The sequence below is a fragment of the Aquarana catesbeiana genome, linkage group LG13 (assembly GCF_042186555.1).
Source record: "Aquarana catesbeiana isolate 2022-GZ linkage group LG13, ASM4218655v1, whole genome shotgun sequence".
Classification (NCBI taxonomy): domain Eukaryota; kingdom Metazoa; phylum Chordata; class Amphibia; order Anura; family Ranidae; genus Aquarana; species Aquarana catesbeiana.
Genome location: NC_133336.1, coordinates 20210723 through 20229842, shown reverse-complemented (window position 1 = coordinate 20229842; position 19120 = coordinate 20210723). Strand labels below are relative to the sequence as shown.

General features: G+C 43.6%; 1 protein-coding gene across 1 annotated transcript in view; it reads right to left on the bottom strand.

Annotated features, from left to right (window-relative positions):
* Positions 1-19120, bottom strand: part of RPS6KA5 (ribosomal protein S6 kinase A5) — a gene marked incomplete in the record, with an annotated part of 174035 nt that overhangs the window by 4693 nt on the left and 150222 nt on the right. The window contains 5 exon segments of the mRNA XM_073610822.1: positions 1543-1706; positions 4987-5146; positions 7953-8144; positions 10760-10930; positions 12631-12724. Coding sequence (XP_073466923.1) covers positions 1543-1706; positions 4987-5146; positions 7953-8144; positions 10760-10930; positions 12631-12724 — 781 coding nt within the window.

Below are 19120 nucleotides of genomic sequence, written 5' to 3'. Positions count from 1 at the left end.
TGTCGCAGTCCCGCTAAAAATCTCAGATCGCGGCCATTGCTAGTTAAAAAAAAAAAAAATTATAATAAAAATGCCATAAATATATCCCCTATTTTGTAAACGCTATAACTTTTGTGCAAACCAATCAATATACGCTTATTGTGATTTCTTTTTTTACCAAAAATATGTAGAAGAATACATATTGGCCTAAACTGATGAAGAAATTCGTTTTTTTTATTTTTTGGGGGGATATTTATTATAGCAAAAAGTAAAAAATACTGTTTGGTTTTTTTTCAAAATTGTCAGTCTTTTTTTTTTTATAGCAAAAAAAATAAATAAAACCCGCATAGGTGATAAAATACCACCAAAAGAAAGCTCTATTTGTGAAAAAAAAAAAGGACATAAAGTTTGTTTGGGTGCAACGTCACACGACGGCGCAATTGTCAGTTAAAGCGACACAGTGCCGTATCGCAAAAAATAGCCTGGTCATTAAGGGGACAAATCATTTATTAAGTGGGTAACAGTAAGGGAGGTCTTCAGGTGTTAGGAATAAAATATAAAGTATTCACAACTTTGTGTTCACGCTCTCAGAGAAACAAAAAGAGCAAGTTTTAGTTTTTGCCCGTAAAGCATTAGTATGTAACAGATAAGGATGCACCAGTGCTGATACCGAGTATTTTCATGAGTAAAAGTGCTCCTGATACTGAAACTGATACTTTGGGGTGTGATTTGTGTCTATACAAAATGAATGAGCGCAAATCGCACTGCAAAGAACTGCATGCGATTTGATCAGGAATGCAATTTCCCCCCACCACTCCTCTGTGTGTGTGTAAACCCAGTAAAGAAAGCGAAGTGCCATGTAGTGCAGCAATAGGCAGTTTATTAAAATGTTATTACAACTCGAAAGGTAAATATCTAGTCGAATCCATATCTGCAGTGTCCCTGTCCTGCCGATGATAGCTAACCACAGCTGCTGGAGGTGCTCCCAGGGCTGGAGGAGATGTCCGGCAGTCCGCCCCCGAGCTGAAATCATTTCCTTCTTATACCCACAGGGGTCCCGAAACTTCCCCAGCCCTGTGAGCACCACCAGCGGCCATGGTTTGCTATCATAATATAAGGATTTATATAGCACCAACAGTTGGTGCTATATAACAGTTTATATAGTACGCAACGCTTTACAACATAAGGGCAGACAGTACAGTTATAATACAATTCAATACAGGAGGAATCAGAGGGCTCTGCTCGTTGGAGCTTACAATCTAAGAGTTGGTGGGTATTCAGTAGTCTGTCTGTGGGTGACCCCATGGATCTCTAGAGGCTCGGATTTATGAGCAGGATAAACAAGAGCCTCTAAAAAGGTCCAAGGCACAAACCCACAGATTTTCCTGGATGCCTACCAGCTAAGTTCCAGAGCCCTGAAGAAGGAGATGACCTAAAAACCAACGAATCATGTTGACTGCGTACGTGTACATTTTTCCACATGAAAGATTGGAGATCAGCTTTACCGACTGTAATGAGTACATTTGTCATACAGGCTTGTAGGAATGTATCTCAGACTCTTACATGAAAAGTAGCTTTCACATGTGTGTGTACGGAAGCTCCAGCAGAGCCAAGGACATCAGGAGTCATCAGAGGGTTGGAAGATAGTTGGCTGCCATCTTGAAGCCATTCATTATATCTCAGCGTTGACATCTTAATTCTTTTATTAGGATCCACAGTAAGAAGCCCTGAGCAAAACAAACCAACGTTCTATGGTCAGAAAACTCACAACCAAGCATCGACTACAAAGTTACATATATGTGAACATTCCTTTAGGCTCCATGCTCCCAACTCCAACTTCAGGCTCCATGCTTTCCCCACAAGTGACCCCCCCATCCTGTGCACGTTATGTTTTCTCTTTAACATACTTTCCTTTAACTGATGTCCTCTGGCTAGTCACACAATGCACTGGGTCCTCTTCCTCTCATGATCTTCTCCAGCGATGGGCGGTCCTCGTAGATGCAGGAAGCAGCGCTGATGTAAGAAAGACATGGATGACTTTGGGCATCATTTTGTCCAGAAGAGGACTCGCACTGGACTACAGAGCGGTGAGTCGGGGGAGGGGGGGGGGGCAGCGCCAGAGATGGGGTGAGAATAACAGCGAAAGCTGAGGGTTTATTTTGCTAGGCTTGTTTTCTTATTATAACTGGAGCTGAGCTTGAAGGAAACTTACAAAGTCACCAAGATAGCCTAAAGTATTTTAAAACTGATAACTCCTCCCCATACCTGACCACATTTTGCTGCATTTTACTAGTACTTGTTATCATCGGTCATTACACAATCTACCCTGTAACTGTTATTTTTCCTATCACCTGAATTTTTTACCAGGTCCATGCATTAAATAAAAGTATTATTTCATATTTAGAGCTGGCCCTTTGTATAATTAAGCACTTTTTTTCCTCACTTCTCATCCACAAAAAAGATATATATAATCAGCGGTGTTCTGTAGGGATCCGCTGCTTTACAGCCAGCCCCACACTGCCATCTTCTTCTTTGATATCATCAGGAGCTGACAGTATCTGCCGGGTTCTTGCAGTTGGCCCTCTGATGACATGCATGGGTTATGAGGAGACATCAGGGGGCCTACTCCATAAACCAGGAAGTGACAGCTAATCCCCTCTGATAATGCACCACGGAGCCTGCATAGTACAGTACAAGAGTACCTTGAGGCCTCCTGGGATTCATGACATGGGTATCTCAGGAGGCTGCGGGCTACAGTAAACATCATCCTTGCTTTAGGCTAGAATCCAGCAAGTGTGAGGAGGATTACCCGAAAAAGATAATGAGACAAAAAAAGGCCACTTTTGAGAAGAGGAAAATGGGATGGGGGGAGTGCAGTAGGTGTCAGATGAGAGGGGGGGGGGGAATCTGAAATACCAGAAATCATAAAATATTAACACAAATAAATAGTTCAAAATAATGTGCGGTTGAGCCACATTTTTCATACCTGCCAACCGTCCCTCCCCTTGTTTACATGCTACGCCCGTGATGCCTCGCTTCTCACCCGCAGCAGAGTTGACCTAACATGTCTGTCCAGCCTCCCAAATGCAGCATGTTGCAGTAAATGGGGAAAACAGCGCAAAAGCGAGTAATGCACGCAGTTGCGCTGCGTCTGTTAGCAAAAATGGGGTTAAAACAGGCGGTGAAGGGGTGTCCCATTGCTTCCTCACCGCCTGTCAGCAGCTTCTGGAGCGCAATAGGAAAACGGATCAGGCTTCAGAGGCAAGGGAGATTTAGATGCACGTCTAAATCTACCTTAAATATTACACAAATATAATTAAAAATAAAAATAACCTAAAAAAAGAACTCTAGACTTTTTGACGTTTTGGATACCTATAAAATAAATCTGCCTGATTTTAATTGTATCATTAAATGGGAATGTTTGAAAAACCTTTGTACTTGGAGTTTATAATTATTTATGTATCCTAAGTGACAGCAACGTATGGTTATGTCAAATCCTGATGTGAACCTTTAAACAGAGGACTGAACAAAAAAAAAAAAAAAAGTGTTTGTAATTATATACTGTAAAGTAGACAGGCTAAACTGGTATTGGTGGTGGTAACCATACCCCAGACAAGGACACCCAGGAACAGTCCAAGCAGGTTTGTCCTGCACTTTTTTCAGCAAAGCAATAAAAACAAAGAGTTTCATTGCAAGAGGGCTTTCCTTCAGCAACTCCATAGCATAAAACAAACAAACCATCTGCTTGTCTGAGCCACTACTTAACCCCTTCCTTTCCCAGCCCCAGAGTTCCTTCAATGGAGTCTGTTCACCCAGGGGGAGGGAAGGAAAGGTGATCATCTGTCACAGTGGTCACATGATTGGGTGCCGTTCCCGCTGGCTACCGATCATTAGCGGAGACCGAGAGCGGTCTTTGATGCGCTCTCAGCACAGAAACACTGGCTGCCCAGCGACGCACATGTGCAGCATATGGAAGTTAAACAATCCTTTTGCCACCGCAATATGTGTAATAACGTGGGTGCCGACAGCTTAAAATTATGTCAGTCCCTGACTAATTGGGCTCCCCAAAACAAACAGGCAGCACATGTACCTTTCCTTGTGTTGTCAGCAGTCAGCCTTTTTTACCTGAATGTATCAGCCTATAATCCAGGGTCTACGAATACTCAGCCTGTGTCCTGTACTGTACGATTAAGATAGTGAAGGCTTGCTATCTTATAGGGAATATCTAGAGTTCCCCGGGAAATCTACCTTTTTTTTTTTTTTTTATTCCATGTGAACTATAGCAGAGCACTTCCTGTGCCTTGGCAGTCCTTTGCTTTATACTCAAAGATGTATATCTGCAGTGTGAGACCACCGAAGAAACTGCTGCCTCTGCTAGTCTTACCAGATTTGGAGTGAGATTTGTTAAATTGACTTTATGGATATATTTCTTCTGTTTTCATTGCAAAAATTCCTCTTGCAAAATTTTGGGAAAAACGGACTGTCCGTTTTTAGATTTCTAAAAATGTATAGAATTTGGAATAATGAGCAATTAAAAACGATTCACTCAAAGAACAGGAGAGCACAGGAGAAGCGAGGACAGCAAGAGAGATGGGTCTACATTTTTTTTAAAGAGGACCTATTATTAAAATTCACCATTTACTCTGTACTAATGGGGCAGCATTAAATTGTTCCCTGGAAGCTGTGCTTGTGGTGTGTTGAATGTGGTCTCCCTGTTGCTAATTTTTTTCCCAATAGTGACTTACCATGCCTTGTTCTGCACTGTATGTCTGTGTAGGGGTCTGCCAACTTGGTAGAGAAGCAGGCCTTTGCATCCTGATGTCAGAGCTCCTCTTTATGGACTAAGGACTGGTGGGGGAATTTTCAAGAAGAAGCAGGAGAGGTGGAGGAAGCACAGATCCATAAAATGAAGCAGGGAGATTCTTGCACTGCAGAGCCCCTAGGTTCAGCTTTCTCTCCAGCAAGGAGAACATTAAGCAGCTCAAGAGTGACAGCACCAATGCTCACCTTGTATCAAATCTTTAGCCTCCTGTGAGACATTTTTCCAGCTGTCTCCGTCAAAAGAGAAATCTCCCTGCTTTATCTTCTTCATGATGTCCTCTGCTGTGGCGTACGTTACCATCCTGTCATGACATTGGAAAGGCACCTGACCAGACAGCATTGTGTACTGAAACAAAGAGAACAGTAAAAGGTAAGGAACAACAGAGAAAGTATGCGTAGGTAGCACAGCTGGTACCCCCGCATTCAGAAACATTAGGCTGGTTGTATGCTGAGTAATGATGGGCTCTGGCGTGTTCAGATCGGACGCGCCAGGAAGCCGGCACTGCACAGCGCCAATCATAGGCAGCGTGCGTATGTGCAGCTGCAGGTCGGGAAATGCCTCACTGCCTATGATTGGCGGTGTGCAGTGAGGGGGCATCCTGGCGGGTTCGAGCCGAACACGCCCAAGCTCATCGTTAATGCTGAGATATTTGCCAGTAATGAGTTTGACTTAACAGTTATTACAGACCTTTTGGTGATGTTGGAATCTAAGAATTATAGAATATTAAAACCTAATAGAATTGCAGTGTCCAGTGGGATGAGTGCACCCTGGGAGACTCCTTGGAACATGGATGGGGTGTGTATGTTGCCTTTGTCCCTCCATAGGTCACATGATCTAAACACTTGATGTTCATATATCGGTTTGTGCAGAATGATGTGGTATATGGGGCTGAGAATTGTCAAACGTGATAGGCTACAGATGCAATATGTCTTTGTAACTGATATCTCTAAACTGTAAGTTGTATATGAGTATATAGTCTGATATAGCGGACTGACATGCTGTACTGAATTCTTTTCTTTTTTTCTGTACCAAGTATTTTCTCAATAAAACATATTGTGATTTAAAAAAAAATGAATAGAAAAGTAAACTTGCTGTCAAGGGAAAAAAATGTACTGGTATATAGCTCTGATATGGAATTTTTGATAGCGCAAGGCTCTGTTCACACCGATTAGCTGCATACCCTGTGCAAAGTCATCTTTTACTGGCAAGGAGATGCACAGGTCTTGCGTGTATCCCCGTGCCGGCATCCTATTGTCCATCGGGACACGCGGGTGGATGGACACAGCTACTGTGTCCCAATACGACACGCGGGTTTAGGATAGGGATTATTGATATGTAGTATTTTATGCTGATATGGATTATATATTGATTATTTAATGCCGCCAAAAGTTTCACAGGGCGATTAGATGCAATCGCTGTGCAGGGACATCTTTTACCGGCACGGGGATGTACAGATGTTGCATGCATCCCCCGTGCCGATAAGCGGCATCGGTTGTTATCCTGGAAAGCCGATCGCCGGCTCTAAAAAAACAGTACCGCAGCTGCGGGCATCATCCCGGTATAACACCCGAAAGCCGAGGCCGTACATCTGCGTATGTTCGGCGGGAAGGGTTTAATGTTGCTAGTAAGAACAGCTGTGCAATAATGTGCGTGAAATTACTTTTACATACAATAAAAGCTAAGAAAATAAAGTGTATGCAGTAAGTTTAGCTGATCTATGTGATAAAACCTAACCGGGCTTACTTAGGAAAGATCTATATTTGCAACCTTATTTACTTATTATTACTTAAAGTGGTTGTAAAGCTCAAACATGAAAAATGAACAAAGCATATCCCTCTATCGTGTGTACTTGTCTCAATCCAGAGCACTAAGTGTCATTTCTGTCTGCTGTCTCCTTCCTCTGCCATCAGCATGAGTCACTTCTGACAAGTTTTCCTGACACCAAGAGAAACATGGTGACAGGGGAAGGACCTCCAGCAGATTGACAGCCTCGGCTCCGTTCCTGTGAGCTGTGTGAAGGGGGGTGTGTCCCTTCCCTCTGATCAGCTCTCAGAGCTCTCCAGAGTATAACTTCAGCTCTCCGCCGTCTTTTTTCTGACAGCTTAGAGAAGCTTATTACATCTGGACTTTGAATGGATGTAGAGCAGACTGCAGATAGACAGATATACCTTATGAAGGAGGATTTTCTTCATCTCTGTGTATAACCTGAGGATAGTCCCTTCACCAGGTAAATGTAAGGGTTTACAACCATTAACATCTAGTTGAAACCAAATTAATTTTAAAGCCTAAGTGCAGCCAAAATAAAAAATGGAAAAATCAGCACAAGAGACAAAACTGACAGTCAGTAGGATGTGTCCCTTGTGCTGATTCCTGTGCTGTTAGTAGTCATCTTCCTCCACCCTGCTCCCCCTCCAACCTCTGCTGACAATCTTTTGGTGCAGTGGGAGTTAACCTAACGAAAACAGGCATTCATCAAGGGAGCCTGACTATGCCCACCCTTTCTGCCCAGCTGCTCCCTTCATTTACTACAGCTTCTATGAATGGAACATCATCTATGAATGGAGGGGGCAGAGCTGTCAATCATCTGCCTGTCCATTCTTCGACTGTGTTCCATATCGTAGAAGCTGTAGTATTACCTCTCTGAACGGTGGAGCTGGGCAGAAAGGTAATGGGCATAGTTAGGCTCTCTTGATGACAGCCCTTTAGTTGTATTGACCTCCCACAGCACCGTGGTTTGTGGGGTGCAGGACAGAGGAAGATTACTACTAACAGCAGAGGAATCAGCACAAGGGACACATCCTACTGACTGTAAGTTATATTCCGTGTGAAGATTTGTACATTTTTGATTTTGGCTGCACTGAGGCTGTAAACTAAATTTTTTTGGCAACCAGTTTTAAATCTTTCTCCCTAGAATTCATTGTAGCACAACCCCAATATCAAATAAACAAAAGAAGCAGCGCTGCTTCTTTTGTTTATTTAATTTGTAGTGTGTGTATCTCACCTTTAAGCAGCTGCTCTCTTTTCAATTGTTCGTTATTTATTTACTTGATTGTGTTAATTGTGTATAGTATATAGCGCGGTGGTTTCCTCTTTTATTTGTTACAACCCCAATATCCTTTGTTTTTTTTTTTGTTTTTTGCTTTCTACTCACTAATATGACCCCGAGACTCCACAGGTCACATGACTCATCGTAGCCATTATCATTCAGGAGTTCTGGCGCAGCATAATGCAGAGTGAAGCAGGGCGTTTTCAGAGGCTGGTTATCCGGAGGCTTTAACCTCGCAAAACCAAAATCTATAATTTTTATCTCTGTGCTGTCGCTTTCATCTGTGAAAAGAAAATTCTGAGGAAGAAAGAAAACACAATAAAACCAACTATGACAAAACAGGAAGAACTGCTTAACACCCCGCAATTATATCACATTTTACAGCCTTCATGAATAGTTTTCAGAGTTAAAGGATATGACAGTTCAGTCACAGGCCGGATTTTGGCACAGTATATGACGAGACAGAACAGCAAGCGAGGATAAATCTCCTCAAAGAAGAAACAACATTTTCTTAAGGGCCAGTTCACACCACATGCAGTCCAGTGCGTTTTTTTTCTGCATCAAAAACCGCATAGAAAGTAGGTTATATGGTTTTCAATGGCGTAGTTCACACCAGTGCTTGCAGTTCCAGAAAAAAGTAGAACACGCTGCATTTTTCCTGCACTGGACTGTACTGGAACGCTGTAAAAAACATCAAAAACTCACGGGAACGCAGTGTAACGCACCAAAAACGCATTGGAATAACCAAGTTTTTATTTAAGGTTAAGGAAAAAAAAAGGGGGGGGGGGGGATGCACTGGACTGCATCAAAAACGCATCAAAAACGCGCATGCAAAAAAGCATCTGGAGCACATCCGGACTGCGTTTCTATGGTGTGAACTGGCCCTAAAAGAAAATCCAGCATTTCTTATTCTTGATATGTGGCTGCTGTACCATGTACTTGTACGAGAGAGTATCCTATTCTCTTTGTATTGCAAAGTGTATTATTTTTTAGGAATGATCACTGTATTAGTGTCACCGGTCCCCAAAAAGAGTCAAAAGTATCAGAATGTCCGCCGCAATATCGCTGTCCCATTACAAGTCGTCTATTGCCTCCATTACTAGTAAAAAAAAAAAAAATGAAAATAGCCCGCAGTTTATAGCCACTATAGCTTTTGCGCAAACCAATCAATATACGCTTATTGGGATTTTTTTTTTTACCAAAAATATGTAGCATAATACATATTGACCTAAATCATCAAAATTGTCTGTCTTTTTTTGTTTACAGCACACAAAAAATTAAAACCGCAGATGTGATTAAATGCCACCAAAAGAAAGCTCTATTTGTGAAAAAAAAAGGACATCAATTTTATTTGGGTACAGCGCCACATGACCGCGTAATTGTCAGTTGACCACTTCAGCCCCGGAAGGATTTACCCACTTCCTGACCAGGCCATTTTTTGCGATCCGTGATTTTAAGTGAGACTGCGAAATTGTGGCGGACGGATCGGACACCTAACTGACATTTTTGACACTTTTTTGGGAGCCAGTGACATTATTACAGTGATCAGTGCTAAAAATATGCACTGTTATTGTACTGACACTGGCAGGGAAAGGGTTAACATCAGGGGCGAGCAAGGGGTTAAATGTGTTCCCTCACTGTGTGTTCTAACTGTATGGTGGGGTGACTGGGGAAACACACAGATCCGTCTTCCTGCATAGCAGAAAGACAGGATCTGTGTGATCTCCCCTGTCAGAATGGAAATTTGCCTTGTTTACACTGGCAGAACCCCGTTCTGTCACTGCAGGGAACGATCGAGGGTCGCCGGCGGACATCGAGTCTGCCGGACCCGCTGATTGGCTCCCCCACTGGCCAATGGAAGCACGCGCCCACAAATTGCCATGTACGAGCCGACTTACACCTAACACGATTTGCGGGATCGAGACACATTTCTGCAGTATAACTGCGACGGCTGGTTCTTAAAGCTCCACCCGTTTTTGTTTACTTTTTGTAGCTGCTGTCTGTTAATAAACAGACACTTACCTATCCCACGATCCAGCGATGCTGGCACCTGGAGCTTCGCTCCTCTCCCCCTCCTCTCCGCGGCGCCATCATAGCAACTGTGGGCACCCGACCGTGACAGCTCACGGCTTCACCGCCGGGCGCACACTGCGCATGTGCGAGTAGCGCTGCGCTCTGCTATTGGCCAGGCAATCTTCTGGGACCTGTGATGTGTCCCAAAAGATTGCTGGCAGGGAGGGGCCGCCTAGGGCGAGAGGAGGAGTCACCTAGGCAGCCAAGATAAGGAAGGAGGAAGTGGGACAGGAAGTACCACTAAAAAGAAGGTACCCACCCCCCCAAAAAAAAATTACATGCCAAATGTGGCATGTAAGGGGGCGAGGAGTGCTTAAAGCGGAAGATCCACTTTTGAGTAGAACTCCGCTTTAAGTGGTTAAAGTGACGCAGTGCCATATCACAAAAAATGGCCTGGTCATGAAGAGGGAGGGAGTGGGGGGGTAAATCTTCTAGCGGTCAAGTGGTTAAAAGCTTTCAAAGAGTGAGGTAGAGTTAGAACCTTTATCAGGTTTCTCTTGCTTTCTGATTGTGAAGATTTCTCTCCCCTTTCTGCTCAGGTGAGGGATACCAGACAAAGCAGGAAGTGAGAGGAAATATCCTCCAAAAGGTGACGCAGACAGAAATAAACAACCATTTCTGGGTAAGGGTTAGAACTTTTGTCAGATTTCTGCTGCTGCCTGTATCAAATTTGGAAGGGATTTCCCTCCTCATTCTGTTCAGGTGACGGGTGCCAGACGATACAGAATATGAGGAAGGTCTCTCAAAAGGGTACACATACAACTTTAGTAGCAAAGGTTATAACGCCCTCCCCCACTTTTTTTTTTCTTTTTAATTACTTTTTTTTTTTTGACACGTACCTCTGGTTTCAGGTCTCTATGAACAACTCCGACGTCGTGCATGTGACTGACTGCGGACACCAGTTTCCGCATGATGTGACTGGCTTCCGACTCGCTGAATGATTTCTTCTTTTTGATGCGTTCAAACAGTTCCCCTCCTTTCAGCAGCTCCATCACTAGGAAGGTATGAAGCTGGGGAAAAAAATTTTTTTTTGGTAAATATGCTTTTTTTTCCCCATATACAGCGCTTTTTAAAAATCCAGGTAAAATGGGTAAATATGTACTTAAAAAAAACACCATGTAGCAGCCAACACTTAGCTAAAATATTAAAAGAGTGCAAGGTGAAATATGCCCAGTGCAATAAGAACAGCATACAGAGCTCACCTGTATTCTGCCAGGTGAATTTTGACATGTTGTTCAGTAAAGCTAGAAGATGGCACTGAACATCAGCTCACCTTAGCTCCCACTTTCTAGCATATATAACTGCGTCATAAGCCATATTGTAAAGCTTGGAGCTCTGCTCAAGCAAAAGAGAAGATACTACCTTAGATCCTGAGAGACAGGGTGCCAGCGAGTCCCCCGAAATTGCATGCAATGAGGTGGGATGAACGTCACTCTACCCGACCAGTCCATATAAGTTCAGAGTAGGAAATGGCCTCAGCCTATGCTTCTTCACAGATCCACACCCTGATGCATTTCGCCCCACCCACCGGGGGGCTTAGTAATAGAGGACTAAGCCCCAGTGGGTGGGGCAAAATGCATCCGTAGACATGGTCTGCGAAGATGCATAGATAGTATGGTGCAGCAGCATAGGAGGTTAGTGGGTGGCATAAAAGTCCATTAAACAGTCAATTTAGCTAGTAGAAAACATTAAAAGTCCACAGGGCTGTCTCGTAAACAGACTCTTGGGAGGGAAAGTTCACTTAAAGTGGTTGTAAAGGCAGAAGGTTTTTTGTCTTAATGCATTCTATGCATTAAGATAAAAAGCCATCTGTGTGCAGCAGCCCCCCTGAGCCCCTCAAATACTTACCTGAGCTCCCTCCGATCCAGTGATGTTGCACGAGAGACTCGGCTGTCCGGGATTCTTCCTCCTCATTAGCTGAGAAAGCAGCGAAGCGGCATTGGCACTCGCTGCTTTCAAAGTCAGTGAGCCTATGAGGAGAGAGAGGGGGCAAGGCCAGGCAGCGGCTCCGTGTCTGAATGCACACACAGAGCAGCGCCTCGGCTCGGGTGCCCCCATAGCAAGCTGCTTGCTGTGGGGGCACTCAACGGGAGGGAGGGGTCAGGGGCGCTGATGAGGGCCCGAGAAGAGGAGGATCTGGGCTGCTCTGTGCAAAACTATTACACAGGGCAGGTGAGTATAACCTGTTGTTTTTTGAAAAAAAAAAAAAAGAGACTTCAGTATCACTTTAAGACAAGCTCTTTGGAAGGTAGAAGCTGACTCTGTATACTGCAGCTGCCCCATCTTTACCATGGATCCAATATGGAAGCTTCTTATCTCCCAAAATTCAAAAAACATATAAATGAGATTCCATTCTTGCGCAGCAGGCCCTTACTCACACATTTTATTTGTACAACAAAACAATAACAACATTTTTTACTGTATGGTCATCCTCATTTTGTAACCACATGTTATAGTGCCGTTCTATTGTCTCACTTTCATGGGTTTTCCCAAGATGGCAGTCAGATCTTGAAAATATATACAATGACTGCAAAATAAACATGCATGCTCCCTCTGGCCGATAATGAAATCTATACAATGACTGCAAAATAAACATGCATGCTCCCTCTGGCCGATAATGCATGTTTTTGACCCATGCAGGTCTTGTCTTACCTGGGAAAAATATTAAATAGCAAGAAAACAAGATATAGATATAGAGGCTTTTACCAACCTGGTCATGGTAAACATCATGCAGTTTTACTATATTAGGATGGCCTTCACATAGCCTCATCGCCGCAATTTCCTTCTGTGTGTTGCTTTCCATACTAAAAAAAAAAAAAAAAAAAAATACAAGTATTAACATATAATGACTAAACAGAATGTTGCTATACTTGTTTGGTCATCAAGCCTAATCTATTCTATGGGCAATATTGCTTTTCAGTTACATTAGATTGTATTCATTGTTTTATTGACATGGGAAAAAATCATGTGTATACTCCATTCTAATTTGTTTTGAGAGTCACGGCAAAAAAGAGTTAATAGATAAAACAGGACTTGGGATATTCTAAGTGAAACATTAAAAGTATGTATATTTGGTCCCATCATATCATAAATTACTTTTCTGATAAAACACAACAAACAAGAATGCCTTTTCAGGCCGAAGTCACAGGGTACAGAAAGACCCCCAAACCCACCGATACTCACCCCTCCAGTGCTATACCACCCCCCCCCCCCCAATCACAGCCAGTACAAAATACTAAGTTATGGGAGAGCATGTGACCTCCTCCCATGATGCAATGCTTAAAAGGTGAAGTCCAGCCAAAGTTCGTTTGGCTGGGCTTCTCCAATGGATCACAGGGGTGCAAATCGTTTTACACTCCTGTGACCCATTTTCAGCAGAGGGCGGGCTGAAGTTCGCTGACAGCTGATGTCACAGAAATCAGTCCAGGCACCACGTCATCACGCCAATAAAGTCTGGATCCGCCAGGTGCTTGGACTGATACCTGTCTCAGTCTCTCAGCAAGCCACTACGAGCCTGAGACGGCTGCTCCCCGTCCCTCCACAGCTCACCGATTCAGTGAGCGCGCGGATGGGTTTATCAGAGTGGAGAGCTGCTGATTGACAGTCAGCAGCACTCTGCTCGGGGAGCTGTGAGAACTGAGCCATCGGCGGTGTTCGATCACTCGGTTCTCAGTCCAGAGGTGCCGGGGGACAGATGCTGCATCCACCTAGGTAGGTATGATTCTGCAAAAAAAAAAAAACACACTTCTCTTTTAGGCCTAGCAGTCATTGCAAAGCTTGAGAAACAGTCACATAATGGAGGGTTTGAAGCAGTGGTTGTCAACTTATGAGCTATAGGGGGCCTCAAATGCAGCCCCTGACATCACCAAAGGGCTGCACATAATGTTCAAAGTATGTACTGCTGGAGAGGACTGTCAAAAACTGCAGACCTAATAGAGGATATGAGGGTCAGAGAATGAGGCTAGGATACCATGTTGGCTGGGGATATGCTGGAGAAGACAATATGAAACTGGGAACATGTTACATGAGGCTAGTGGAGATCAATGCTATTACCCTAATCAGACAGACTGCTGTGGTCCGTTGGCTGCATATTAATTACAGGTGTCCCAATACTATTGACAATATAGTGTATGTTTTAGGTCCCGATATAATGTTTTTTTTTTTCTATATAGGTGTATTCGCAATGTATTTTTTTTCTTTACTTCAGTTAAAATATTATGTATTATGTGTCCTGCATGGCGGTCTGTCTTAATGGTGTTAAAATATATAAAAAAAATCTCTTTAAATAAAATTAGATATAATTGCTGAAAAAAAAAAAAGGTGGTAACACAAATCGGTGAAATAAAAGTCCCTTATCATATAATTCCCAATCAAAGGTGACAGAGGACTTCTGCGCCTGTGACAATTCCTTGGCACCCTCCTTATTCCACCACTCACTGGAGTCTCTGGAGACTCAGACCTTTTACATCATTAGAGACATACCTAGCCCACTACTGCTTCCAACTACTGGATAACACTAATGATATCATCAGGGCTGGGCCCTAAGAACAGGAAGTGCTGCCAGATAATATGTCGTACCTTCACTAAGGCCCGGTTCACACTGATGCGAGTTCATAACGAATGCGATGCGTCAGAAACACTTTAAATTCGCATGTCGTCCCTAAAGTCAATGTTTTCAATGACGGTCGTTCACATACATGCGTCGCGATTCCTCTACGAATGCGATTAAAAAAAACAGGTCTTGTGCGAGTTTACTGCGTTGCGAATTTAGTCTCCATAGACATCAACGTAAATCGTACTTGAATCGCATTGATGGTACACATATGTGCGAATTCCACCCCACTACTCTCCACAAACACCAGGAAGTACACAGGAAGTTAACACTTTTTTTTTTTTTTTTTTACATTATGATTCCATTGGCTAGAATATCAATCGCAGCTATGTCCAACTCCTGAAATTCGCGGTAAAATCGCGGTAAATTCGCAACTCACACAGGACAAAAAAGGGAACAAATTCACAGTGCAGCAGTGTGAACCGAGCCTAATATGGTGACTACCTTGCAATCACACAGAACTATTGAGTGGATAACAAAGTGGATAAAAGAGCCGCTAAAGCATCCCCACTGTCAGTGATGGATCATTTACAGCTGACTTGTCTTGCACGGTTAATTAGATGAGGTTTTCTGAGTCTAGGCCAACTTTAAAAAGGACTTTTATATCCCAATAAAAGTACATATTATGCCCCTTGGGGCACACAGTATCTGTCAAATAGAGGGGAGGCTGGACATAGCTTGCTGTTAACTCATTTTAGCTATGTTGGTACAAGTGTTGGTCATATACTTTCATATTAGCTACTATTAGGTGATCTCCTTTCACTGGACTGGTTAGGTGGACTGTTAGAGGATCATTTTCGAAAAACAAACAATTAGAGAAATCTGTTAAAAAGCGGCAAAAACCCATACGTTAATTCATACAACTGGGGTAAATGTACTGTTTAGGCTTTTACTATTTTGCCTGGATTTACACTTTAAAACCAGTCTTGACTGGGCTTATGTAAAATGAGAATATTCACTCACTGCTTGCGGTCAGGAAGTTGATAAGAGCCAGGTGACTCCTCACCATATGATCTTTCACAAGTCTGCACAGATAAAAACTGATTATCCGGATCCTTGCACAAGCCAAGTTATGACTAGTTCCTTTCAAAAACAAACTTGTACTTTGGCCATGTAGGGCAAAGCAACAGGTTTGCTTTAACTCCCCCCTACCCACACCCCAGCAGCACATACTTACCTTTCATTTACACCTCAGCCAATCCATTTAGCTGCCACCAGCTAATAAATACTTGCAGGTATTGAGGAGCATCTGACTGTAGCAGCATCAAGCACCATAGCTCTGCATAAGTTAGGCAGGCCGAGCCTAGCGGTAGGCAGAAGAGCTGACTGCCTTGGGTGCTTCAGCAGAGGAAGTGGGAGGCATTAGAGGGGGTGCAGAAAGGACAGGACTTCAAACCTATGCTGTTGAAGTAGTTCATGGCTTATGAGACTTTGGCCCCTTTCACGATCGATCGGACGGTCTTATCCGTTTTCCATCCATCTGTCAACGGACGACAATGCATTCCTATGGGCAAACGGATGACCATCAGTTACCATCCGTTCACCTCCACTTCCGATCTTGTCTGTTTTTTTTTTGAATGTACAAGGATACGTCGAGATCCGTGAAAATGGATATTAACTTATGTTAACGGACAATGTCCGTCAAAGTCTGATCAGTTAAAGAGGAGTTCCCATTTAAAAAAAAAAAAAAATTAAAAGTCAGCAGCTACAAATACTGCAGCTGCTGACTTTTAATTGGACACTTACCTGTCCCAGGATCCAGCGATGCAGGGGATCGAAGCCCCGCTCGTCTCCCCCTCCGTTCGGCGGCGCCGGCATTGCAACTGTGGGCGCTGGACTGTGACTTCACAGCCGGGCACCCACTGCGCATGCGCGAGCGGCGACACGCGCCGTGATTGGCCACTCAGTCATCTGGGACCTGTAATGGGTCCCAGATGATTGACAAGAGGGAGGGAGCAGAGCTGAGCCCTTCCTGTGCCGAGGGGGAAGTGACGTCAAGAGCCCAGGCGCTGAAGGAGGCAGACTACGAGGGACCCCCTAGCAACAGGCATTTAGAGGTGAGTAAAAAAAAAAAAATTTTTCCAAATGTTTTTTTAAATTTTTTTTTTAGGCACATTCATGTATTTTTTTTTTTTTTGGGTGGAACACCACTTTAAGATTCGTTTGTGAATAAATACTTTTTTTTGGTTTATATGTGAACTCAACCTATGGCCCAGGTAGTAGTTGGCCAATAAGAAGTACATCCCCAAGGATTAACATGGCCAGAGATGTCTCCCAGGAGAACCTAATAAACCTGGTGCATGAAAGGCCACAGGCTTGTGGGACTCAACATGTCGGGACCACAGTGAAAGAGTGACAACACAGCAACTATGGGAAGAAATCTATAACCTTGTGACACCAAACTGGTCCACCATGACTGCCAAACAGCGTGAGGCACGTGGTCACTGCAATGCAGCATGGGAGGAGCAATGCTTTCTGGGTAATGTCATCAAAGACACAGAAACTGCTGTAAACGGATCAAAACGGATGCAAAAACTGATGTAAACGGGTAAATTAACGGTTGTATACGGATGTTACCGGAACGGAAGACGGATTTAAGCGGAGAATAACGGAATGGAAAAAGGGTTGAAGCAACGGATAAGAACGGATACGTTATTAACGTGGCTAAACTGACAGTGCCCGTGTGAAAGGGGCCTTAGGGTACACTTTGGCCTTTTCGCCTTGGGTCATAAAAAAAAACCTTGTCCCAGCATTGGACTCAAGCAACATATATCTTACACACGGTGACCTCTTCTACTTCCAGAAGCAGCTAGAGGAAAGGGGGGAGGGGGAAAGAATTTAGCGAGCCCATTGCTTAGCCTTGCATGGACAAAGCAATAGGTTCACTTTAGAGCGTAGTTCCGCCAAATATATATATTTTTTAAAAGTCAGCAGCTAAAAATACTGCAGCTACTGACTTTTAAAATATGGACACTTACCTGTCCAGGGCGCCCGCGATGTCAGCACCCGAACCTGATCTGTCCCTCGGCTCTCGGGTGGAGGCGCCGCCACCTTTGGTAAGGGAATCATGAATTGAATCCGCAAGGCTTCACAGCCTGGTTCCCTACTGCACATGCACGAGTCGCTCTCCGCGATCCCACTGGTCCCTGCTGTCTTCTGGAACCTGTGTGTCTCCCAGAAGACAGCGGGGGTGGACGAAGGAGGCGCCGGACATGGCGTAGATATCTGCGGACACTGCGGCTATCTATGCCCGGAAGTGGAAGCAAATACCTGGATTAGACAGGTATCTGCTCCCCCTCCACCCTGAAAGGTGCCAAATGTGACACCGGAGGGGGGGGGGGGGGGGGGGGGATTCCAAAAAGCGGAAATTCCATTATTGGGTGGAACTCCGCTTTAAGCTCCAATGGGGGAATAAGGTCTCAAGCGCTTATATAAACTCTAAGAAAAACTACTAAAGACTAAATTACTAAGACTCTAGGACTAAATTACTGTATATACAGGCTGCCCCTCATCCAAGACTTCACCTTGCAACCTCCTCTGGGATATACCCCTTCAAATTTATTCCTCCACTACCACCAGGTATCAGAATATAATATTATTGCCATGTACACACGGTCGGACTTGCCAACGGGACAAGCTTCGTCAGCATTTCCGACTGAAAAATTTAGAGCATGTTCTCTATCTAAGTCCTTCGGAAATGGCGACCAAAAGCTCCCATCGGACTTTTTCTGTCGGAAATTCCGACCGTGTGTACGCGGCATAAGAGAGGAGATCAACAATAGCGTGGAACCTTTTTTTTGTTTTCCCATAAATCCAGCAGATTGCACACTTACATATAATACGTCATACGGAGAAAACGCATTGGGCGGAGCCACGCATACTACGTCACTTCCATTGAGGTGGAATGCAAAGCCATATTTGAACAGGAAGAAAGGTGCCAGTAGAAAACACTGAAGCCTGATCTCCATTTATTATGTGCAAGTGTGCAATCTGCTTGATTTATGAAAAAATAAAAACCGGTATGACACTATCAGTGGTCTTCTCTCTTGATATTATATTCTGAAACCTGGTGGAGGTGGAGGAATAAATTTGGAGGTATATATACTAGAGGAGGTTTGCGAGGTGGAGTCTTGGATGAGGAGTAGCCTGTATATAGGTGTTTGAGACCTTTTTATGTCATAAGGGGGATCACATAATAATCGGTGAGTGTTTTTCACAGTGGAAGGAGTTTTATGCACGAGCACTTTGTTTTGGAGTGAATTGAAGCACTGATTTGTGAGGAATAAGCACTGTGTTGGTGGCACTTTACTGGAGATATTTTACTGCAAGTGGGCACGTGTAACTATGCACATATGGACTGGATGAATGTAAATTGAATACATTTGCACTCTTATTAAAGGCAAAATAGCACTTCCTATTAATGTGGAATGTAATAGTCACATGTAACGAATGAGTCTTTTAACAATATTTAGTTTGACTTCATTTGTTTTAGCCCTACACCAATTTATTATTTAGTATTTGCACTATTTAAAAAAAAAAAAATTGAGGCTGCACGCTCGCTCATGCTGACATAATTTCCACGGTGACT